The sequence below is a fragment of the Lissotriton vulgaris genome, chromosome 4_1, assembly GCF_964263255.1.
Source record: "Lissotriton vulgaris chromosome 4_1, aLisVul1.2, whole genome shotgun sequence".
In the NCBI taxonomy this organism is placed as follows: domain Eukaryota; kingdom Metazoa; phylum Chordata; class Amphibia; order Caudata; family Salamandridae; genus Lissotriton; species Lissotriton vulgaris.
Genome location: NC_141691.1, coordinates 1257329116 through 1257355408, shown reverse-complemented (window position 1 = coordinate 1257355408; position 26293 = coordinate 1257329116). Strand labels below are relative to the sequence as shown.

The following is a 26293-nucleotide window of genomic DNA, read 5'->3' as shown; positions in this document are numbered from 1 at the left end:
CACTGGCAGTTGTAAGATAGGGGCATCGTACTGGGCTCTGTTTTTGTGATCTGACCTTTTTGTGCCATGCCCTGGCAATACAGACTGGTGGACAGGCCTAACAAACAGGGTCCCACATGGCTACTTGAACCACACCTATCACTTCTTTCATGAAACCAAAATCTGAAAAGTAACCAGAAGAGAAGGGCCTGGGAAGTTAAAAAAAAAAATCCAGGCCCTTCATTCTTCCATTCTCTGCTCGACTCATGCAATGTGGTTATAGTCATTCTGGGCCCTCCTGCAGCTGCCTTGCGTTCTTTCCTGTGGTTCCAACCTTTCTTGTGATGCTGGGTGTGGTGTTGATGGACACCGGACCAGAATCCTCCCTTGGACAGACAATGTGGCAGATTAAGTTTATTAACAGGAGGCACTTGGATGGAACTGGCCCAGTTTATGTAACGCTTTCACGAATGCAAAACCACCCCGCAGTGGGGCACTGCAAAGGTCTCACTCTTGTAAAAGCCACCAGCAAGGTTCAGGACAGGTTCAGTTAGTGCTGGTTGGCTGGGTTCTTCTAGAGCTTCCTACAGCTTCTGTTGCCCTGTACCTTAACAAGAGGTCAGCCAACTGACCCTTGGAGTCCACTTCTTTGCCCTGGGTACAAGTAGGAGCTCTCATGGTTCAACTTACAGGTTCCAACTGTAGGTGTAGTCCTTTGTCTTTCACAAGTCCAGTAGTGTTCTGAAGAGGGTGCCCAGTGGTGCCACATTCATGCCTGCATTAGCCTGTGGGTGGGTGACTCCTGGCCCCTTCCTAACCAAAAGGGAAACACATTTCCAGGGCTAACTCTACCTACTCTGCAGAGGTTCCTGTGTGTCCTACTGCAAACAATCCCACAGTGCCCATCTCAACCTAAATCCAACATGGCAGAACCTTTCTTCCCCTGTGCAGAGCTTTTGCGCCCACCTTGGAGGTGTGGCAAGGGAAATGAGAAAGCCATTCTTTGTAGTCACTCAAGACCTGTTCTGGAGGCAGCTCCTCTCCCACTCTGATTGGTGCGTAGCTGGTTACAGGGGTGAAAGGGAGATAGGCCCAGGTGTCTGCCTGTGACAGAGTAGGCCTCTTTGATGTTAATTAGGGTCTGGGGCACTGTCCAAACAATCATCCTGTCAGAGGAACAGAACACTGGTTCCTGGGCGGAGATAACTTGATTATCTTCAATAATGTATCCCAATAATTTCCTGTGGATCGGCTAACCCTGCTACAGTGAAAACATCTTTTAGCGTCTTGTCACTGTAGCGACTTGTTTAACATTAGATCTTCACATGCCCTACTTTTAGATACCATGCATCTGGCCTTATGGGCCGTATGGTCGAGAGGTGAAGTGCTAAGATTTGAAAGGAGGTCAGATCTTTTCCCACCTAAACAAACGGTTTCTCTGAGGCTCCATCACAATGCTGCCATCCTTTCAAACCCTTCACTCAATGCTAGCTCACTGCTTGCCCTCACTGCAGGTTGTTGATGCGGGTGGTAACTTTTCCACCGGGACAAACCTGGTCCTTATATCTTCACACTATACACTTCATCGCGGTCAGCCTGAAAACAAACACTTGACCTGGTCAAGTGCAACAAGTTGACTGGGGCTGTCGATTAATGCTTTTTGACACTATTTTTATTTAAAACTTTACAAATTCATTTCTTCGGTTCCCATCATTGACTTTTTGTAGTATTAGTGTTATTTTGTTCATTAAACTATTCTCTTTAGTTTTAAAATTTTAGTAGGATTTTAATGGTGTTGTGTTTTCTGGCTTTTTAACTGTTTTAGTAATTCTAAATGCTTTACATATTGTCTTGAGTTAAGCCTGTCCACTCTGAGCTCAGGCATAAATTACTGAAAACTTTTTTGGACCTAACAAGACTAGTATCATTATTACTTATGGTGGACATCCATCTATCCCAACTAATAATACACTTTCTCACTGGTGGCTTAAAATATATTTTTTGTTTCATTGTTGCAGTTGTAGGTAGGTACTTTTAAGTCTGGCCTACATACAACTTTAGTTTTTTACATGTGCACATCTGCTCTGCCTCAAAATTTCAGTTTCAGGGCTTCTGGAATAATACTTTTTTAAAATTATTTGTTTTTCTTTTCTTTCTCATCCTTTTGTGTTTAAGCAATGTTTTAATGTTATGGTAATTCAAATTGTATGAAACTTCTCCCTGCACTATTAATAATCACATCATACACTACATCCCAAAATCTTCCTATGCCATTCTAAATATATATTTTACTACAACAGCTTTCAGTGTAGTCTTAAATATATTCGCCTTCTAGGAAACACATGCTCTATTTATATTAAACCTACATGTGATGGTTGTTTTTTTTTAAATAAACTTTTATTGCAAACATAGATCTGCCACATTGAAATGGTGTCACATTTATTTTTTCTCCATTTATTTGTGTTGCATACGCTTGCAATAAAAACATTCAGAAGAGGTAGTAGGCATATCAGAAAGGCTTATGGGGGACGGCACTCTTAAGGAGAATTTTTCTCTGGAAAAGAGCTATTTATAGAACAACCAATTCTATCATCTCCCAACTAGGAGATGTTGGAAATGACTGAAGTCCTAAACATCCAAACTTTGTTTTCAGTTTTCAATCTAACCGGGGCAGCAATTATACAATTCCATTGACTGACTATTAGGTAATTTTAGTTATACATAAGTTTGGATCCCATCTTCTAAAACTAGCTCCTTTACAGAGAAAACAGATCTCCATAAGAGCACCTTCCACCTGGAGCCTATTCAGACAAGCATACCACCTGTTCTGAATGAAGGGCACACTCCATAATGAAGTATGCCACCATTAGTGGTGGAAGGTCCCATACCCTAAAAGGAAACACTTTCTTGGTTAGGCCAGATTTCCATTGCTCTTCTTCAAATACAGATCACCAAACGTTTTGCTGTTGTAAGTTGAACTTGTAAGGATGAGGAGCAGACCAACATATGTCCTCTCACTCCCCTTTTTTTGATATAAAAGAAAAGGACCTTTGTGTCTGTGACTTACATGTGAGACCTATTTAAAATGGGGGGTTGACAATACTTGATAATATCTGACTGTGGACATATCTATGTAGTTACATTCAGTACCTCATCCCTTCATAGACATTATATGATATCAGCCTCCAAAGACCTCTGTTGACACAAATTCTCTATAGAGAAACTGTGTGTACCAGGTGATCTATTAACACACATGTACATAAAAATGGCAACACACATCCTTTTCACTGAAATATTATGTTAGTAATACACAATGAAATTGCATAGTGGTAGTGGCAACAAAATCATACAGTTTGGTCAGGTGTACCTGCTGAGATATGATTTCAGTTCTCCTGCTTTCCTAGCTGGAAACATAGAATCTCATTTAATGAACTGATGGGCAGTCCAACAGCCTGCCACGTCAATGGTGGCTATGGACTCTGCTTATCTGGAAGAGGATCCCGGGGCATATTATAAGATCCCCACCAGGGAAATCTCTGCACTGTTAGTGGAGCTGCTGCCGTGGAGACTCCACTCATGGCACTGATGCTCTGCAGAACTGGCACCATGTTTGATGCACGGGATCTGCACTCTGAAAACATAAAGATTATGCCTGTGACATGTACGGAGTTTTCTCCATGTGTGTGGACCATTGAGCTTTTCCCTTAACGAGAACCACTATATGCGCATGGAAGTCCCGGATTGGGAAAACAAGTGATGATTGCTGGTGAGGGAAGAAAGGGTTAGTAGGGGATGAGCACCACTGTGACCTGGTAACTCTGTAGTAGAAATCAGCAATGGCGACATATCCAGTGCCTGTCAGGCTGAGGAAAAGTCAGCCTGACAGTCAGTCTTTATGTTCAGGTGAAGCACTGAGGTGCTATACATGCACCATATACGCAGGAGCCTGGCTGCCTGAGCTGAAGTTTGACAGGCTGAGCCCGTCACAGATCCTGTGAGTGTGACTTTTTCAGATAGTAAAGAGCTTGGATGAACTCCCCCTCATGATGAGGGGAAGTGTCATTGATAGCCTCAGACATAGGCACTTCAGTTTTAAGCCCTGAAGTGCCCAGGGCCGGGTGTCTATCACCGACACCTCGTCACGGAGTGGGGTCAGCGACTCTCACTGACCCCTCCCACTCCGTAATGAGGTAGAAACTGCTGCATCCTGTCGATCAACCAATGAGAGGAGGTGCCATTCCCAACACTCCTGGAACCTCTGAGGCTTCCCTCCAGAGATGCTGCAGAAGTGTGGCTCAATGGTTAGAGCGGCAGACCCTGATGCAGTAGTCTGGCCGGGACCAGGGTTCAATTCCCGCCTCGGCGGGTCTCGGGCTCAATTTCCTCAGACCTGATAATTCTCGCCTCGGTGCCTATTCTCATCATGAGCCCCACTCTGCACCTCTGGTCAATAGCTTGCTTAATCTCTACAACGGCCCCAACAACGCTGAGGTTGCCTGACTTCACCTTGGGGGTGCCCAGGAGTGGGCTCCTCACAGAGAAAGGCCAGGAAGGGTTCCTCGCGGTATTCGTACAAGTGCAGAGATGCCTCCGGGTAGTCGTGCGTAATTATCCTTTATTATTATTATGTTTTTATGTAATGTTTCATGAATGCATGTATGTATGAATGTCTGTGAATATGTAAGCGAGTGATGTGAATGGGTGTGTGTGGCTGGCCCCAAATGCTCTAATTGCCAGCTGTCACCGGTAGAATGGATGGCAAGTTAAGGATTTACGCCTGCAGAGCTAATGGAGGCTCCGCCAGAGTAAACAAAGGACTTTTCCCATCTCTTAATAGAGAAGGGGAACAGTGAGTTTGATAAGGCAAGGTCACAGCCTATTTTCGGCTGTGCTCCCAGTCCACCCAACACTAAATGTCACCCCTTTGGGCACTATACCACAACAGTTCCTTATGTGAAAGCTGTAATGAAGAATGGAAGGAACTATCGTTGAAATGTGTCACTCCCCCTCTCCAAAATAACTAAATAAATAAACAAGTAAAAGAGATGCTGCTCATACTTTCAGAGGTCTGGGCATATCCGGACATGTCCATCGCAAGTAAATCTGACCAGCAACTGCCAATCCAAGGAACAGCCAATAACTGAAGCTGAAGTAGTGAATGAGTTGATAGATGTCTTTGACACAAAGGAAAATTAATGCCATGCCTCCCTGTTAAAATAAGATAATAATAATAATGAGTTATCAAAAATACATTTTGGTAATAAAAAAGTGGCCGTCACAATAAGTAGCCACGCCTAATGATTGGAACACCCACAAGCTGAACATTTTGTTGATACAGAAACGATTGTACTACTGAATGTTGAGGATATGAATATTGTGATGCAAGAATATCACAGACAATATATTTCAAAGACTAGAATATTGAAAGGCAAGTGTATATAGAGAAAGTATAGATTTGCTATTCATAACTCCACATCTATATATCTTCAAGATATATATGCTGTCAAGGTACATATCTGTGGAGTTAGTGACAATAAGTCACTACTTAAATGCGTTTTGATATTTTTGGTTTCAATATTTTGTCCTCGATATTCTATACCATGAAATTCCATCTTCGATATTCAGAGGTCTCACCCACAGAAACATATTTATGACCATTATTCTACTGTAAACAAGAAAGATGTGTTTTCAAGGCAGGGAAAGGAAGTGATAGGTAAGTTTGTAATTCACGAAGATGCAACAGAAGGGATTTCTTTTTCAAGAACATATTTTTCTGTAGCCAAAAAAATGAAAACAATTGTTATGCAAATGGACAAATCTACTGGACCTAGTCCTGCAGGCAGTGGCGGCCAGCACAAATAAAGGGTGGTGGCGTGGTTTGAAAACTTACCTTCAGCCGCCGTCGCCTCTAGCGTTGCGCCGCCTCTCGTCTTACTGGATCCAAGCAGCCCCTGGGACAGACTCCCATCCAATCCCTGTGCTGCAGAGCCGCACAGGGATTGGCCTGTGCGGGCTAAAAAGATGCTCTGCTCAAGCCAGGGAGTCTGTGGGTGTTTCTCAAACCTGGTTGCTGAATGTAGCCGGGTCGGAGAAAGCTAAGTGCGCATATGTGTTTTGGTCTGCCTGACACAGCCGACCAAACACACATGACCACTGAGGGAGAGTAGGGCATGTAGCACTCCTCCTCCCCCTCCCATGCCTCAGCCCCGCCCCTCCCAACATTGCTGGTTAAGAGCCGGCAAATGCCAAATAAAATTAAGCTAGAACATTGTTTTATTTTACATTTGCTGGCTCTGAGCCAGGTAATGGGGCGACACTTCTCTGCCATTGCGGAGGATCAGCCATTGCCTGCGGGAGGAGTGCTTATAAACATGTACAACTTGTGCGCATTTCTATGCCTGCTCCTTGGAATTTGAGGTAATCCACCTCGAACCAGAAATCTAAGGATTTGGAGACTTATGTGCATGATCCCTAGATTTCTGACATACAAACATGGCTGTGAGTTGGCCCCATAGGGAATACAACCCAGCGTGTAGCATAACACTTCCATTATCAATGGACCGTCCATTTTCAAATAGGGTCACTTTAAGGGGGATTCTCTGAAGTTAGTACTCATCCTACATCATGGGACATGGTTTAGAGAATAAAAATGTAAATTTTTAATTTTATGGTAAGCATTAAATTGTTAGGATAACAAAAGAATAAGTTTCACATGAATTCTGTGCGACGTAGAAGTAAGGTAGAAACTTGATATTTACCATTTGTGTTGATTACGAAAGTTCAACTGGATCAATTAAGTATTTGCCCATATGTATTTTGCCTTTTAGAAGTGAAAAGTAGCAAACAAACATCTGTTCCGTCTTGCTGTAATATTGCATATGAATGTGCAAAGTTGGAGAAACAAAAGCATGCCACACAACTGTATAACCTACTTTTCTGCAAATTAGCCCACTTAATTATAAAGTGTACACTAGATTTAATAAAAAAAGAATGGCAAGAAATGACAGTGAAAACCATTTTATTGACCTTTGATACAAACAAACAACAGCATATGGTGAATGCTCTGCAAGTCCAACATTTTCATACACTTGAAGGGGGTTGGATGACCTTTTATAGTAATACTGAACGTGCTACCACTAATTCAGTGGGTGGATGTTCTGATTGAGGAACGACTTACTATGCATAGTTGGTGTCAAAATCAAAGTAGAAAATCCATATTTTGCTTAACAAAGTTCACGAAACATGAGGAGAGTTAAGTCACCACTCAAGCAAGGCAGATAGTATAAACCTCCCTCTACTTGGTGGGCACTGCAGAAGGAAGCATGTTAGGTGCTCAAGGCCATTTGGAAACTCACCTATTATGTGCACAATGATGTACTGGTAATCTCCAAGAAGAACATAGCCCGCCCTTACCTTAGAATCAAGCAACGTGCAAGAAGTAGCGGAGCAGTCCTTGCTGAGACATATGCACCTCACTTTGAGAGGGGCACTGGAGCACCCAGGAGCATGCATGCAGTCAGAGACAGCATCTACCTTCGTGCTGAGAATGCACCATTGTAGAAGTTTAATGTCGATAACTGCAGAAATCATGATTTAAGTGAGTTAGGCTAACTTAGTCTCTATCATCTATCTTTGATGTAACGTTGTACTGCACCACGTGATTAACTTTGCTGTTTCATTCTCTGCTAGACTGAAAATGACTAGGCTCCATGGAGCAAGTTGAAGGCTTTGTTGAAAGTTCTGAACGAAATTTGATTTTTGCAAGTCTGAATTTATTTCAAATGGAGATGACCCAGTTGAAGAATGCGGTGATGTGTTATAAGCCATTTCTGCAATCCAAAGCAAATCATACCAAGATCTCTTGGAGTCTTCTACGTAACATCTTAAGTATTGCTTTAATGTCTGATTTAATCGTTCAGTTTGACTATCAGTTTGGGGATGGTAACTAGTAGACATATTAGATGTGATTTGTAGACTTTGACACCTTGCTGCCAGAATTTAGATGAAAACTGAGACCCTCGATCAGACAGTAACACTGAAGGCAAACCATGTAATCGCACAATGTTTGTTAGTAGTATTTGCGTTAATTGTCCTGCTGTTGGCAATTTTTTACAAGCAATGAAATGGGCATATTTTGTTAAACTGTCCACTACTACCAAGATTACTGAATGAAGATTCACTAGTGGTAAATTCGTGATGAAATCTAAAGAAACATGTTCCCATGGTTTGATTGGTGTTGGTAATACTTGTAACAAACCTTTTGGTTTGCTATGATCAGTTTTAAATCTAGCGCATGTTTCACAGTTTTGAGCCATCAAAGAAACATCCTTTTTGAGAGTTGGCCACCAAAACAAGTTTTGAATCTTTTCTACAGTCTTTTTTGGACCTGGATGTCCTGCCATAGGATGGGAATGTAGCTAATTAAAGACCGTCTCATGTAATTCCTTGGTTGGAAGGTAGACTTGTTTTCCATGAAATGGTATTCCTTCTTTTATTGTTTGGTTTTTCTTTTTGTTATTTCATTTCTCCCATTGTGATGGAGGAAAATTCTCATGTATACTGTCTAAGAACTGATCAGCATTCAACAAACAGATCACTTTGTCAGGTTCTATTATTGCTTGTGGAGTTCCTTCACACTTATGTAATGTTGAGTCTTTCCTGGATAAAGCATCCGCCTTTTTGTTGTCTTGTCCATGTCGATAGGTTACTATGAAATCATATTCTGCAAAGAACATCATCCATCTCATTTGTCGTGGAGTTAACATTCTGGCTGAACTCATGAATTGTAAGTTTCTGTGATCTGTATACACTGTTACTGTGAATTTTGCTCCCATAATTTAGAGCCGGATGTAGGTCGGTCGGTAACGGCCGAAAATCGGTATTTTCGGCCGTTACCGACCGAGATTCACAAAATGGTATGTAGGGCCACATATTTTACAGATTCGGTAAATTTACCGATCGGTAAATTTACCGAATCTGTAAAATACCGAATCGGTATTTTTACCGATTCGGTAACAATGAGATGTAGGTGGGACTCTTCTGAGTCCCACAAGCCTTACAGAATCGGTATTTTACCATGAAGTCCAACTTCATGGTAAAATACGGTGTGCATGCACATGTGTGCATGCACACCTGTGCCATATGACAGGCAGACCTGCCCTTAGGGCAGGTATGCCTGCCACATGGCCCCCGAATCTTTTTTGGGGGTGCTAGAGGGTGTCAAAGTGACACCCCCTGCACCCTTGTCAAAATCGGTATTTACCGATTCGGTAAATACCGACCGGTAATGCCCCATTCATTCCTATGGGCTTCAAAGCCCATAGGAATGAATGGGACATTACCGGTCGGTATTTACCGAATCGGTAAATACAGATATTTACCGATTCGGTAAAAGGAACATCTGGATGTTCCTACATATCCACCCCTTAGATTTACCGATTTTTAATTACCGAATCGGTAGAATTCGGTAATTAAAAATCGGTAAATCTATTTTAGCTACATCTGGGCCTTAATGTCTCCATTCCTTGAATGCTTCACGTATTGCAAGCAACTCTTTCTCTGCAATTATGTAATTCTGTTCAGCTGCATTCAATTTACGAGACATATAAGCGACAGGATGCATTTGACCAGTTTTGTGATGTCTCTGAGATAAATTGGCTGCATTTGCAACATCTGAGGCATCCGCTTCGATTATAAAAGGTTCATTCACATCAGGATGCATCGAAATTGGGGCTTCAGTAAAAGCTTTTTTCAAACTTTGGAATGCTTCATTTGCTTCTGTAGTCCATTCTAACTTCACCTTTAGTCGTAACAGACGAGATATGGGAGCTACGACTGCTGAAAAGTGATCGATAAATCGTCGATAGAAGTTTGCGAAGCCCAAAAAACATTGCACATCTCGAACAGATTTTGGGATTGGCCATTCTGCTACTGCCTTTATTTTTCTATCAGTCATTTTCATGCCCGTTGGTGTGAGCAGTACTCCAAGAAATTCAACCTCAAAGACATGAAAATCGCATTTGGATAACTTGCAATACAGATTGTGTGATTGTAATGCCTTTAAAACTTGTTTGACATGACCTTCGTGCTTTTCTTCTGAATCGGAATAAATTAAGATATCATCTATATAGACAATAACAAATAAATCTAGAAATTCCCGTAGAACATCATTGAGGAAAAACTGGAAGGCTGCTGGCACATTACAAAGACCAAACGGCATTACCAAATATTCGAACAGTCCATATCTAGTTTTAAATGCAGTTTTCCATTCGTCTCCTTGTCTGATTCTCACCAGATGGTATGCTCCTCTTAGATCAAGCTTGGTGTAAATTACTGCTGTTTTTACTTGATCTAAAAGAACTGGGATTAATGGTAAGGGATATTTGTTTTTGATGGTGATTTTGTTCAAAGCCCTATAGTCAATGCACGTTCTTAATTCACCACTTGCTTTTGGAATAAAAAACAAAGGGGAGGCGGCTAGTGACTTTGAAGGACGAATGAACCCATTTTCAAGATATTGATCCAAGTATTCTCTCAAGTGTTGATTTTCTGTTTCAGAGAGTGCATAAATCCTACAGTTCGGTACACATGAACCCGGCATGAGATCGATTTGGCAATCATAGCTGCGATGAGGAGGAAGGACTGCTGCTTTCTCTTCACTGAATACCTCCTGAAACATTTTGTAACATTTGGGTAGAATTGTCTCTTTTTCTTCTGCAGTAGCAATTTGACTGATTGTTTTTGTGAGAGTTCCCATACAAGATGATTGACAAAAATCACATTGGAATACAAGTTCTCTCTTTTGCCAGTCAATAATTGGATTATGTAGACAGAGCCATGGCATTCCTAAAATAAAGCCGTATTGAGGTGCTTGGATTACATCGAATTGAACCTCCTCTCTATGATATCTCTTTTTTGAGTCTTCACAACACATTATTACCTTTGAGGTTTGCATGGTGACTGGACCTCCGGACAAAACTTTTCCATCTACGGCTTGGAGTGTCTTTTTTCTCACAGATGATACTCAATCGCTGGGCGTTTTTTAAATCGACAAAGTTTCCTGTGGCTCCAGAGTCAATTAAAACTTCCATTTGCCAGATTTTGTGAATCAGTTGTATTTGAACTGCTAATCGAAAATGTGCTTTGTAATTACTTACACAAGAGTTTATTGAAGGGTAAGCAATGGTTCCCAAGATATCCCCTTCTACCAATCCTGGGCATGTTAGTTTCCCGACTCAAAGTCTTTTGTTTCCAAAACTGACACTTTACCTGTGGTTGGAGTTTTATTCTTAGGTTTCAACATACAATCTTTCACAAAGTGTCCTTTGCGTCCACAATAGAGACACTGTCCATTTTTGCGTCTATTCTCTTTCTCGTCTTTTGACAATGGTTGTCTAAGGGTTCCAATTTCCATTGGTTCAGAGCTAGATTCAGAATGTGTGAACTGAGTTCTGGGTTTAGTTTCACTTTTCCAATTAGGTTTCTCTCCTCTTCTTTTATCACCCCTTCGTTCTGATAGTCTGTGATCCAATCTCAAAGTTAGATTAATTAAATCTGAACAAGTTGTTGGTTGTGGGTCAATTTGAGCTAACACATCTTTCAGATCGTCCTTCAACCCTTGATAGAAAAGTGCTGCTCTTTTTTCTTCAGGCCAAGAGGTTTCTGCGACCAATCTATTAAAATGTGACAAGTAGACAATGAGATCTCGATTTCCTTGTCTTAATTGTAACAGTTCTCGATCTGCAGACAAAGTTACTGTTCGTCTGTCGAATACTTTCTCAAATTCTTCTACAAAGCGCCGCCAGTTATACAATAGAGTGCTATCTTGACGTACTAGCGGAACTGCCCAATTTGCAGCATCTCCAGACAGATAAGAAATTAGAAAAGCTATTCTGGATTGAGGGGTGGGAAATGCTGCAGGTCTACAAGAGAAATGCAATTCTATTTGTGTTAAAAATATTTGAACCTTAGAAGGGTCTCCTGAAAAACGTTCTGGCGCAGCCAGAGGAATTTGTGGTGGAACAGTTACTGATATATTTGTGGAAGCTCTAGTGTCTTGCGCCTCCTCAGGAAGGGGAGTGTTCAAAATCTGAATATTATCTACTTTATCAGACAACAATGCTGTAGCAGCCATAGTTTCATTTAAATCTGCCTGCATTTTAACTATTGCCGCAAGTAAATCATCCATGGTGGCCATTATGTCAACACAGTCAGATCGGGAGGAAAATAATTTGTGGGCTCACTATTCTGTCAGACGAAGTCTTACTCGGAATCTGATGCGATGATATAAGGGCCCACCTCTCGATACCTCCAATTCTGATTGTAATTATTACACAGAATATTGAAGTGATCAAGCGGGGGGAAAAGGGGAGTTGGGAAGGGAACAGCTGGGAGGGAGATCTGAAAAGGAAAAAGTTAGACACACACTAATACCTATTTACTTATATTTCAGTAAGTTTTCCTTAATGCAAGCAGCAATCTAAGCATGGAGTTTTCATGTAAAACTAGATTCACTTCACAAAATTCTGTGGAATAATATCGCAATTAAACCTCTTGCAATTTGACCTTTTATACTAATTATTCTCCAAATGCTTGATATTTCTTTGCACATAAAACATCCGTACTTTTCTGATAAAACTCTCTCAGAAAAAATAGCACGATTTACATTATCTTCTGTAAATTGTTCACTGTTAGATAGTATCAAAACCTTTAAACTTGTTCACATAGCACGAAACTGTGTATTGCAAAACACTCTAATTTTGTCTTGTTATAGCTTCATAATCAAGTTACATGTAGAAAACATAAGCAAGAGATTTATCTTGTTTCTGTGTTAAAACAATAACTTTCTATTCGAAATATTATGTTGAGTTTACTTCATACCAAAAACATTGAAGATTTCTAATTCCTTGAATAACATGATATAAAAAACTGAAACAGCGTTTAAATATTTCTTGCTCTTTAGATTCTGTAAATACAAAAATAAAAAAACCTTTTTGTGGATTAAATCGCCTTCATACCTAAAGAGTATGACCTACTCTTAATTATAGGTTCATCTGCAAACTCTGGACCCCAAAGGAAGAAATTCCTCGAAGAAATCCGGTCCAAAACCACCTTCTCAAAGACTGCCGGAGAAGTTACCAACTCAAGAAGCTCCTCCGGAAAGGTCTGCTCCAGCGCGGCACACACGAATCTGCATCAAAGGGTTAAACAGCATACCAAAAACACAGAGCCTGCCTGGAATCAACCTCCTTCTCAGAAATCTCCAGAATAGTGAGCACAGATCCTTGGGTGTGGTCACGTACATCAACGTAACCACACCCGCGTAATTTCCCCTGCTTGCGGCGTTGAAATGCGACAGCATGCCAAATTGCACGCATCTCGCGGTACGCAGTTGCCAAAGTGCACGCATCTCGCGTACCCTGCCAAACCTCACTCATCTCGCGTACCCTGCCAAACCTCACTCATCTCGCGGACCATAGGGAATCAATGGAATTTTTAGGGCAAAATACATTTCCAAAGTTTAGCCTGCCCTAGCCCTATAACAAAGCAACCACCAATGTCCAGCAGGGGAAGACCCATGAGTCTTTCCACATAAACGTTTGGGACATGGCCGAAGGCCAAATGGGGCGGGCCCTAGACCGCAAGCGCCCCTGGGCCTGAAACCAACCGAAAGAAAACACATAAAAGAGTCAGAAAACCTGAAGAAAGAAATAAAAGGGGGGTAAAGAAGAACAGCCTGAAGTATAGGATTACACTACTATGTTTTAGAAAATAAATTGAGCAAATTAGAGTACATAGGTTTATAGATTTGTTATTGTTTTTAGAATACAAAATGGCTGGAGCAGAAGTGAGTGAACATCCAAAATCTAGTCTAAAACGAAGATGTGTTAAAGCTTGCTTATGTAGTGTCTTTTTGTTAACATTCATGTGGATATTATTAACTCTCTGTGTACCTATTCTAATGGTAACTTATAATGGAACAATACTAATAATGAAACAAGTGAAACGCCTAATACTAATATAGGACAAACGGATGGAAGCAGACTCCATCATGATAAATCAATTAGTGATTTATCGTGAAATGTCTTTAATAAATTGTTATATAAATATATTAACACCGTGAATGTGAGTGGTTGTTATGTGTGCATGCAAATACCTTCGTCTGTCCTAGAGGGGGTGACATATCATCACCTTCCTTTAACATATGGTGTGTCTTGCAGTGTATTAACAAGCCTGTTTTACGTGAGGGGGAAGCTCGAGCATCATTTGTTTAATATAGATTTACTGTTTTCAGAAATACCTGTTATAAAGGAGCTGAATAAGGGTTTAAGTAGTAAAAATGCATGTTACATGGGATAGTTCTTTATTTTACCAAAACTTTAGATATAGAATATGCTTATAAAAATAGTTTAATATTTAGTTTGCTGGTTGAAGAAAAGGTATTTCTAGAGATGGTAGAATATAGAAGAGAACGTTTCCAAAGAACGGCTGCTGAACAGAAGTCACAGGTACCACCGTGGGCTTTTAGAGAAGGAAATTATGAGACAGGTAAGACATACGCCGCAATGTCCTTAGACTGGCATCAAAAGGGAAATATCTGTTTGCTTAGACTAAAAACTAACTATAACAATTATTTCATTGGTACTAGTGAATGTGAGCATCCTTTCCAAATTACTAGAGGTTGGGGATTGAGGGGTGGAACTGGTCCTGTCTTCCCAGGAGTTTATTATGTGTGTGGTAAGAAAGCCTATTACAGGTTGGCTGCACACTGGTATGGTAGTTGTTATTTTGCAATCGTTTTCCCCAAGGTTACCACGTAGACAGAAACAATAACAGACTAAGTGAAATAAAATAAGGACTAACACGTAACAAGAGAGCAAGTTTCTCAGAAATAGTAGGTGATATTTTTGGTGCACTGATACACTCAGTTGGAGTGGTTCTGAATTCACACACAATTTGAAAATTGTCAATAGTGGTTGATCGTTTATCAACGGATAATGCTGGAGGGTTCTTGATGATTGACACAGAAATGGTCGCAATCAGATCAATGGTTTTGCAAAATCGACTTGCCCTTGATATCTTATTGGCAAAAGAGTGTGCAGTCTGTGACATGCTAAACATACAACATTGCTGTACTTACATCCCTGACAAAAGTAAAGGTATTGAGGGATATATTAAGAATATTATGAAATTACATGAATACTTGACCCAATTGGAGGTTGACGGTGTTTGGGAGAGACTTCGTAAGAGTTTCTCCTCTTTAGGTAAATGGTTTTCCACCTTTGGGAATAGCTTATTAGGAAAAATAATAATGCCACTTATTTCAGTAGCCACAGTAGCCTTAGTGACAATAACAACATATAAATGTTGTAAGTGGAAGAGTGGAAGAAAAGAAGCAACAGAATCAAAGAATCAATGAAGAGCCAGAAAGAGAAAAATCGATGAGATAAAATTAGAAGATATGAAAGGAGAATATTATGATAGGATGAAAGATTTGGACGAAAGTGCCTTAAAAAGAGAGAAGAATGGGGGCGTGGCTTCGCGGGCGAGATGGTGGACGCAGCCTTCTAGAGCTCCCACCAGCCCGACTCTTATCCGTCAATTTATCCTGGCTCCTGGACCCGATCTGCAGCCCACACCTGAGGTGATTGTGGCCGAAGGTGGGGGGTATCACCCGGTGCAGAGTGCGGTGCTCCTGGGCCCTCCGACGCGGAGATAGCGGCAGAGGCGGCCTGCGGCCTGGTCCCGGGGAGTGCAGCCGGGGCCTCAATTTTGGCGCCTCCCGGTCGGGAGGTCTTCGCACGGGCCGGCCGCGCCAGCATCTATCCTGGGCCCAGTGCCCCTCATCGGCGGCGGAGCTGTGGGCGAATCCTCGGACCTGTCCACCAAGAAGGCTGAGACGGCCAGTGCCTTGAGGACGTCTGGAGGGAGCGGCGGCGGCCTACATCGGGACCGTGCAACCGGGACCTCGAGTTTGGTGGTTCCCGGCTGCGAATGCTAGTGTCCTGTGGCGGCCTGGGTGGTGAAGTGGAGAGACCAGCGGAGCTGTGACCCCTGGTGTGAGACCCCACCCGACAAGACTGGCATAGCGCTGCTGCGCTTCTTTGGTCCACGGGCTGGTGGGCGGCCAGACGTACCAACGAGTGTCGCACCCGAGCCCAGAGAGGCCCTGCGACAGCGCCAGAGGCGACGGCGTGTGAGACATGAGTGACTCCCTGGGGCCCAATCTGTGTGTGCGAACAACGGGCGAAAGGGGGCCGTGGCCAGCGACTGCAGTGCCTGTGGGTGCCCAGCGCGCTTGGACTGTGGGATGAAGGAGCGGAGCCACGAGGCCCCCTGTGGAGTGGAGGCCAGACCAGGGGCCGCATGGCAAAGGGACAAGCCCGGCCGAGAACACGTTGCGCATCTTTGATAGGGGGGTGGACTTGTAACACCCGGTGTACCCCCCCGGCAACAGAAGACGACAGTGGGGGGGAATTGTGTACCCGAGGGTAGGAAAGACATTCACGTGGAGTACCCTTGGTCGCTACTGGTTGTGCGGTGTGCCAGCACGGCAGCAACCTGCGAACGATCTGAGGACAGAAGCCCCTGGGTGCACCGCAGACATGACCAGAGGGGGCAGCAGGCCCGCCAAGCAGGGGCCCATTGATAAATTCACTGGGCCCGGAGCGTCTGGAGGTGGCCTGGGAACGGGGCCGGACAATGCAGCGCTCATGGCAGCGATTACCCAATCCAGGGACATGCTGGATGCCAAGGTAGAGGCGGTTGGAGCAGACGTGACCCTGCTGCGCTAGGACCTGCGAAATGCGGTAACACGTATCACGGAGGCAGAATCCAGAATATCGGTGGTGGAGGACGACGTTGGGACCCTGAAGCAGAAAATGGCGGCAATGGAAAACATTCAAAAGGGCCTTGCGCTCCGTGTGGAGGATGCCGAAGGGCGGGCACGCAGGAACAACCTTCAATGCGTGGGTTTTCCGGAAGGAAGTGAGAAAGGCAATATGGAACACTTATTGTCCCAGTGGTTGGAGAGCTGGCTTCCTCCAGATGTTCTATCGCGCTGTTTTGTGATTGAGCACGCACATAGAGCCCTGATGCAGAAGCCACCTGTGGGGGAGCGGCCCAGACTGGTGATAGCTAATATCCTGAATTTCCATGATAGGGACACTATATTACGGGAAGCAAGGGCCAAGGACTCTCTTCTATTTGAGAATCAGAAGATCATGATCTTTCCTGACTATACCAGAATCGTGCAACAGCAGCGGCACTCCTTTATTGCCGCCAAGGCGAAACTGCGAGGTCTGAAGATTCAATACTCCTTGCTTTATCCGGCCCGCCTGCGGGTAGTCTTCCAGTCGCGAACCTACTTCTTTGATACCCCGGAGGATGTCTTTAAATGGACGGATGAAACGGTGAGGGTCAGGCCACATGCCCAACCGGGTCTGGACCCGGGCCACTCGAGAGGCCCGTCGCAGGACCGGGGGGACCAAAGTGCCCGGGCCAAAGGAACAGGAGATCTAGATCGTGGAAACGTTCCTCTTCTCGCTGTGGAAAACAGGATGGCGCGCCTACTGACTCTGATCACTCCGGAAAGGACCATTGAGGGATCTCGGGGAACTGAGTTTGTTTGCAGATGTCACAGGCTCCCGCTGAGAGGAGTTGCATAGCTGTGTCTTATCGAACTGACATTTGAAAACTGAGTATATTGCCACTGCTCGTTTATTTTCTTGAAACTGTGTGGGGCTGTGGGGTGGGGTTCGGGGTGCTCCTCTACAGGGGCTGCTTGCCTCCTACACGAGTGGGAGTTGACCGGGTGGGGGGGGGGTTCTTTGTTTGAGTGGGTAGTTGGGATCCATTGGTAGGTTGGCCTTGGGTGCTCCGTTTTGGGCCCGAGGTTTCCCATGCCGCGACAGATACTTCAGAGTTCTATGAGTTATAGGGGTGGGTGACAGGGGACAGGGGGCGGGAAGTTGAGGGGACTGTTTGGGGGACAGGTGGGCGGGTCTGGGGTGGTTGGTGGTGGGTGCACGCAATTTCTAATGCCTTGTTACAGACTGTGCTGTGCGCCTTCGCCTGTTGCTGGATGCTTTTGTGTTAGGTCCCATTGGATTATGGCTGATGCATCAATCCCCGGGCTCCCCAGGGAGTCCATGCGTATACTGAGTTGGAATGTTAGAGGGATGCTAGATAAAATCAAGAGGGGGGCGATTTTGCGGTGGGGGAAGAGGGAAGCGGCAGATGTCATGTTGCTACAAGAGACGCACATGATGGGGACGAAAGTGCTTAGCCTGCAGAGATTTGGTTACCAACAGGTCTTCCATGCTGGGTTTTCCAGGGGCTCCAGGGGAGTCGCCATCTTGGTCCATCGTATGTTGGCTTACATTCACGAGAGACAGTGGATAGACCCACAGGGTCGGTACGTTTTTGTTAAAGGGATGGTGGGCACGGAATCAGTTGTGTTTGGGAGTATATATGCCCCCCCCCCCGTTGCAGTGGTCCCTGGCTGAACGGTTGTTTGCGGTGTGGACGGAAATCCCAGAGTCCCTAGCAGTGCTGGGTGGGGATTGGAATGACGTGATGGATGTGCAAATGGACCGTCGGAGACTGCGGGAGACGCTGACTGCTGCCGCCCCTACCCGGCTGAGTGCGATGGTGGAAGGATTAGGCTGGGTGGATGCTTGGCGACACATGCATGCTAGGGCCCGAGAGTATACCTATGTCTCTGCTGTTCATGGTTCCTTCTCATGGCTGGACTACGTTTTTGTGCCTGGTGGGTTCCTGAGTAGAGTGCGGGAGGCTAGTATCCTACCTAGGGGGCTGTCTGACCATTCCCCTGTGGCCGTGGAGATTGACCTGCATAGGAAGAGACAACCGTTCCGATGGAGGATGTCTTCGTGGCACCTTCAGTAAGCTGAATATGTACAACACATGCGGGTGGGATTGCTCACTACTGGCGAGAAAATTTGGTAGACGGCACGGATGTAACGGTAGTCTGGGAAGCCATGAAGCCTACTTTGAGGGGAATCGACATCGCGTGGTGTGGGGCGGTCCGTCGCCGGTGTTGGGAGGCCATAGTTGCGGCAGCGGCTCATGTGGAGTCTCTGGAGCGGCGTTGTCAGAGGAAGGGGGTGATGTGGCGGGGCGGCTGCTCCTGCAGGCGCAGCAGTCCTATGCGTCTGTGTTACTTGATGAGGCCCGACAGACGTGGCTGGCCACGCGGAGTAGGGTATATCAGTGGGGGGACAAGTCCTGTACTATGCTCCACAGGCTATGTCAGCGCACCCTGCAGCCACTTGCCCTGCCTGGCCTCACAGATGGGGATGGTGTTACCATAACAGACCCGGCTGAACTGGCAGCTAGCTTTGCTCGATACTACGCGGGGCAATATGCGCCGCAGGATTGCCTCCCGGCTGATGCGGTTGATACATTTATTGCCGACCTGCCCCCGAGGGCAGTCTCCGTTGAGACGCGAGCGGCGTTAGACCTCCCCCTTACGGCGGAGGAGCTGGGGGATGCGCTGGGGCAGCTCAACACAGCGAAGGCGCCCGGGCCGAGCGGTTTCCCGTGTGAGTTTTATAAAAAATTCCATCTCCAATTGGGGTCCCATTACAAGACTGCGCTGGAGGCAGCACGAGAGCTGGGTCGGCTGCCAGCTGACTTACGCCACGCTGAGGTGGTGGTTTTTCAGAAGCCGGGTAGGCCCCCTGATCGACATGACTCGTATCGCCCTATATCTTTGCTCAATATCGAGGCTAAACTGCTGGCTAAGGCGTTGGCAAACAGTCTCCTCCCCTACGTGGCCGATCTGGTCCACCCAGATCAGGCAGGCTTTATGCCGCGTAGGGCGACGCGGCACAATATTCGTCGGGCGCAGACGGCCGTGGACGCAATGGGGGCCTCTGGAGAACGTGCGGCCCTGCTGTTGGCAGATATAGATAGGGCTTTTGATTCTGTGAGTTGGACCTATCTGTTTGCGCTCCTGCCTCATCTTAATCTAGGCCCGGTGTTTATCTCATATGCCAAACTGCTATATACTGACATCACGGCGTCCGTGCGTGTCTCCGGAGCGGTCTCAGAGAGGTTTCCCATCGGTTGGGGGACCCGTCAGGGTTGCCCGCTGTCCCCGTACTTATTTGCACTGGCCATGGAGCCCCTGGCCACTTGGGTGCGCATTGACGCTCAGCTGCGGGGCTTCATGTGGGATGGGGGACTCACTGATAGGATCGCCCTCTATGCGGACAACGTCCTCTTCTTTCTCACGGATTTAAATAGATCGGGCCCTGAGTGTTGGAAATCATGCGCATATTTGGCGAGGTGTCGGGCCTCTATCTTAACCCGCGTAAGTCCACCCTGTGGGTGCTGGGAGACGGGGCAGGCGCTGGCTTGTGGGCGTCAGCCTTGAAGGTGGCGGCCGGGGGCATAATGTATCTTGGAGTATTCTTGTCCGAGTCACCGACGATCTTGTGGGAGCGCAACGTGATACCGGTGTGGGAGAAGGTCCAAACGGACATTAAAACATGGTCCCGGATGCCTCCTGTCATATATGGTAGGTCTGCGATCTTTAAAATGGTCGCCCTTCCGCGCCTCCTGTATCAGTTGCAGAACCATCAGCACCTGATCGCACCTCAGTGGTTCCGGCAGGTCAATTCTATCCTAGGCCACTTCTTGTGGGCCGGGGATGCCGCCAGGGTGGCACTGCGTACATGCTTCATATCCACATATTGTGGTGGCCTTGCTACGTCAGACATATTGTCATATCAAATCAAATCAAATCAAATCAATTATCTTTATTTAGATATAACACATATCTTTAAAAGAAGGTTACAAAATTCACATTGTGTATCAATAAATAAGATTAAAAAATCTTGAAGAATAAAAACATGGTCAGTTAACAGTCATTATAAAAATGGAAATTGGCTTCTCTTAAGCCTCTTTAAATAAAATAGAGTAGCTTGAAGCATGATGTATAGGGAAAAAAGTTGTCTCTTCCTCCCTTTTATATTATATTTGGCATCAATGGTATCCTACTTTTAGGAAGCAGCCGACATTCCTGAGGTTACTGGTCATTTTATTTTAACCTCCCTAAGAGTTGGAAAGTGGGAGGGGCACTTTAGCAGGGCCTCTTTTGATTGAAATTACGGTATGCTTGCAGAATGAAGTTTATGAGTCTTATGTTTAGGGATGTGTTTTCCGGATTTAAAGCTACCATGATAGCTTGCCTGCAAGTCCTGGCACCCATCCTATTCCATTCTGGTTTTAGTCTCCGCCTGCGTTCTGAATTAAAAGCTGGGCAGAGGCAGATCACATGCGACATAGTTTCAGCTGTTTTGCCACACCCTCTACAAGTTAAATCTTCAGCGGTGCGTCGCCAGGAGGGTAAATCTTTCAGGAATCGCCAGTTGCCCATTCTAATGGCAATAAGGCTGCATTTTAGGTGGAGTGAATATGTACAGGCCAGATAGGAGGCGGGGGCTAGCCGTCTATAAGAGTTTACAAGAGCCCAGGCGTGACTGCGTTTCAAAAAGAGTGCTTTATCGATGATACTTGATCTCATTCTCACACCCTTTTTGATCCCTATTTTGAATGCTGTCTGACTAGGATTCAGGGCCCACAAATCACTTGCTGACATTTGCTGAATGGCGTCTTTAAAGAGACGGCCGTATGTTCCACCTGGATTTTTCTGGGTTATTTCTTCCCAGACTAGGGATTCTAATGTATTGGGGTCCGCTTGTCTTAGTTTGTGACAGAGATTAAGATATGCCCCGATGTTGGAGGCATTGTAGTTTATCAGTCCCATCTCCAGTCTTATCTGTGCAGCAGATGCGGATTTTGGCAGCTGGAGAACCTTTCTATAAATTTTGGTTGTGTGCTGGTTCAAGGCTGTATTCATTTTCCCCCCAAATAACTCTATGCCATACGATAGAGTAGGGCCAATTTTTGCTCTCATCACCTCCAAAAGAGGCGATAGGGTTGGGCCTGAGAGATTTTGTGCAAGCTTGCCTAGTGATACCGCAAGGGTTATTGCTGTGACTGCGATCTCGTTACGCTGCTTTCTAAAATTGTATTTAGAATCCAGGTGGACGCCTAGATATTTATATGACTGGCCTGTTACGAGGCTTATGTTGTTGAATGACCAACCACCACCTGTGTGTCGTTTCTTACCAAAAGGAACGACTTGCGTTTTTTTTAAGTTGACCTCTAATTGGTTAATAGTCGTATAGTCATGCAGTTTATCAAGGAGCCTTTGTAGGCCAACCCTGGTGAGGCTAAAAAGGACAAGGTCATCGGCGTACAAAAGGTTGCTTAGACCCAAGCCACCGACTTTTGGAGAATGGCTATTGGTATCGTCCAGGGTCGCCGACAGATCTGCTATAAACAGGTTAAAGAGAAGGGGGGCCAACACACATCCCTGCTTCACGCCCCTAGTTGTCATTATTTTCCGCGAGAGATGTGTGCCGGACCCGAGCTTCACCCGAACCCATGTACGCGAGTGGAGTTCGATAATTGCCTGTAATAGATTCTCTGGAATCCCCCACTTTCTTAATTTTACCCATAGAGCCTCCCTAGGGACTCTATCAAATGCTGCTTTGAAGTCGACGAAGCAACAAAACACTAACCTAGATGTTAGTAGTGCCTTGTCGACTATAGTTGAAATTGCTAGCAAATTAGTGCTGGTCCCTGAGTTTGCAACAAACCCTGTTTGATTCATTGGCAACAGTTTATAGTCCTTTGCCCATAACCTTAGATCCTCCAGTAGGAGGCCTGCATAATGCTTGGCTTCAATATCCAGGAGGGCAATGAGTCTGTAATTGCTCGGTTGGGCACGTGATCCTGATTTGTAAATTGGGTGGATTATGGCGCCCCGCCATGAGTCCGGGATTGTTGCTGTTCTCAGAGCGTAATTGAAGAGATTAGTTAGTGTTCCGGACCAGAAGGCAATGTCAGATTTAAACAGGCTCTGTGGCAGGCCATTTGGGCCCGGAGCCCCATCAGATCTTGCTTTTGTCATTGCTGTGGCTACTCTTTCTTGTGTCACCTCACGGTCCATGTTGGCGGGGTGTAAGCAGTCGGCGGGTAGACTCCGTGTGGTGGCAGGCCCATGGTTAATCTCATTTAAAGAGCTGCTTCCTTTGGAATCTGGGTATTCTGGAGACTTGAAGTGGTCAGATAGGCATCTTACCCAGTCTGATTCCCGGATGTTTGCAGACCCAAAGCTTGATGTGCTAGGATTAGTGTGGTTAATAAGAGCCCAACATTTTCTAGAGTTTTTTTGCTTACTCTCCCACACCAGTTTGCACCAAAATTGGTTTTCGTGAGACCGTTTATCTTTTTTGATCGCCAGCTTGAAGGATCTTTGAGTAGTTTGATAGTGAATTGTACGTTCACTGTTCCCCGGAGATTTAGCCAGTGCCCGCAGGGCTGCGTTTCTTGCTTTCTTAAGTGACTTGTTATGCTGTGAGATTGTAAATGGACGTGTCTGAATTACCCTTTCGGCCTGATACTTTGCTGGAAAAAGGTGAGTCAGGTGGGAACAGAGCATTGTCCAGGTTAAAGTCGGGATTGCCTCTTGCTCGGTTCCTATTCTTATGATGTCCACACTTGCTTGGAGGATATTCGGGCTAATTTCTTCAGTCCACTTAAGGCGCTTTAGGTTTTTGGTATGTATTCCCCGGCATGCTGATGGTGCAGTTTTGTGTTTCACAGGGTTTATATTAAAGGAAATAACCTGAGGCCTGTGATCGCTTTCGGTTCTTGGATAAATTTGGAAGTTGGTTAAACAGTGAAGCAGGGCGGCATTGCAGATGGTATAATCCAAGTAGGATTGCTTGGTGCCGTTTGTCCAGGACCAGTTTGGCGGGGTGTCACCTACTGTTCTGCCGTTGATGACAAGGTAACCTGCACTGTAAAATTTCATCACACAAAGCTCGCCCAGTCCACTTTGAGTTTGGATGGGTGGTTTGGTTTGATTTATAGCCATATTACCAGACTTCCCATTTGCTAGTACTAAATGAATGGTGGTATGGAGATAGAAGAGACCCGGCATATGCTCTGGAGCGCTCGCTTATGGGGGACAGCACGTTGCACACAATCTTATACTCGGCCAGGCTCCGGAGGCAGCTGCCGTGTGCCACGCAAGTGGCTTTTGCGGTTTTGCAACAAGCACTGCGTCGCATGGGCTGGTGGGGTAGGTTGACGGCGGAGACCCCATTGTGGCATAACGGGCGGCTCCCCGCACTGGCCTCGCTGGCGGGGTTTGGCGGATGGGATTCTATAGGGATCTCTTCGCTTGGAGACGTTGTGTCCGGTGTAACTCTCAAGTCGTTCCAGGAGCTACGGGACAAATTCCACTTGCCCAAGACTCAATTTTTCAGGTATCTACAGTTTCGTCACGCGCTCGCGCCTAGTCTAGTTGGTTTGGAGTCGCTGCCGGAATTCAGCCCTGTGGAAGCGAAGGTTTTCATGGGGGACCTCGGGGATAAAAAGGTGTCCCGTATCTACCAAACGCTAGTCACCCACTGTTCCTCCTCCCTACTTCCATTAAAAGACGCCTGGGAAAAGGATGTCGGACCCCTGGATGAGGATGATTGGAGGGAGGCATTGGAGTCCCCGCGTGGGACCGCTATCGCGGTACGGCTCCGACTAATCCAATTCAAATATTTGCACAGGGCTTACTATACACGGGAGCGACTGTGGAAGGCAGGCCTGATTGTGTCCCCGGAGTGCCTGCGATGTGGAGCTGAGATAGGTTCCCTGCTGCATACTGTATGGTCTTGTGCTGGCTTGTCTAGGTTATGGAATGGTATATGGAGCTGTCTGTCAGAGGTACTGGGATGGGATCTCCCCCGCACCCATCGCTTGGGTCTTCTTCACGTGCTGGAGGGTGTGGGAGGGAATGTTTACAAATGTCACCTTTTACTATTGGGTCTAGTAGTGGCCAAGCGGGACTTGGCACGGGCGTGGAAGAATGAGCGAGCCCACCCCCTGAGTGCGTGGAAGGCTGGTCTGGACTATTTTATGGGGCTAGAGCGCCCAGTGTTCGAGGCCAGAGGATGCCGCCGGAAATATTACAAAATCTGGAAACGGTGGTCCGACTATAGGGGTTTTACTCTGGAGCCTCCAGCAGACCCTGACGACGGTCCGGATCTAGACGATAGGCTCCAGGCCTAGAGAGACGCATAGCGCCTGGCATATGAACAGCGCTTAAAGGAGGCTTACTGTGATCACGTGCACTGGGTTAGGGAGGGATAAGGGGTGGGTAGAGGGGTTGTTGGGTGGCTGTGGGGGGTGGGGGAAGGTAAAGGGGGAAATGTTATTTTTATTGATTGGGTTTCCAAGATATTGAGACATGTGTTGATATTTGGCAGTGATCTCCTGACTGTGGAGAACTGTGTATATGCCTTTATCTGATCAATCAATAAAAATTTGTTGTGAAAAAAAGAGAGAAGAATACTGAGTTTTAGATAAATGAAGATGGCACTTGGTATGGTAGGTATTTTATGATGGCTCCAGAAAGCCATCTGAGGGGGGATTGATGGAGTAGGATTTCGCGAAAAGAAACCTATTCGGGAGAATACCCCCATAATATGTGCTATAGTAAGTAGTAATAGAAAACGAACGTTCACCTTACATAAACACAAGGAAAAATGCTTCGTGCCTGCATGCACTAACTTGAGATAACGCATGAAAAAAACGAAAAACATATTTACATTGTGCTTTCAAAGAAACGAGAAATAATGCATGACTAGGCCGCATGTGCATTTCGTAGTTTCCATGTTGCATCTTGCTTTGAAATAATAAAAAAAAGTTGCTTTTGCTTAAAGCTTATGCTAGGAAAACGTTAACAGGGAATAGTCAAAGTTGGGTGGTAAACACTGAAAAGTGCATTTACCATAAAATTAATGAATGGTTATTTTCCATTTACTATAGTGGGCTGGATAGACTCCATTATGCTTAAGTTGGCTGGATAAAGGAGGGGCTGGAATAAGAACTAAAATGTCATGACAGAGCAGCCAAAAATGCTGAGTGCTGCAAAGAAAAAAAAAAGGTTCAAGGCTGACATGCTGAAGGAGAATATTGAGTGCCTGCCAAAAGGATGTGACCGACCATGGTACTAAAGACGCGGACATTGCTTAAAATTATGTGCAAAAATGTTGAATTGTTACATGTATTAAATCGTGTGAACAAGACAATTATGAAGTAATGAAAATGGATGTAGAACAATGAATATGCCCAAATTTTGAATGAAGTCACAGTGGTGTGAAAGACCACCTCCTAAGTCCATCAATCAACTGTCGTATTTGGTGAAATGTTTCAA

The 26293-nt window shown here is 45.2% G+C and overlaps 1 protein-coding gene across 1 annotated transcript in view; it reads right to left on the bottom strand.

The window, feature by feature from the left end:
• LOC147723111 (Y+L amino acid transporter 2-like) overlaps positions 1-26293 on the bottom strand; it is a 493050-nt gene that overhangs the window by 19227 nt on the left and 447530 nt on the right. Inside the window, exon 8 of the mRNA XM_086965453.1 lies at positions 5038-5187. Within this exon, the coding sequence (XP_086821579.1) occupies positions 5038-5187 (150 nt within the window). The remainder of the gene's footprint in view (positions 1-5037; positions 5188-26293) is intronic.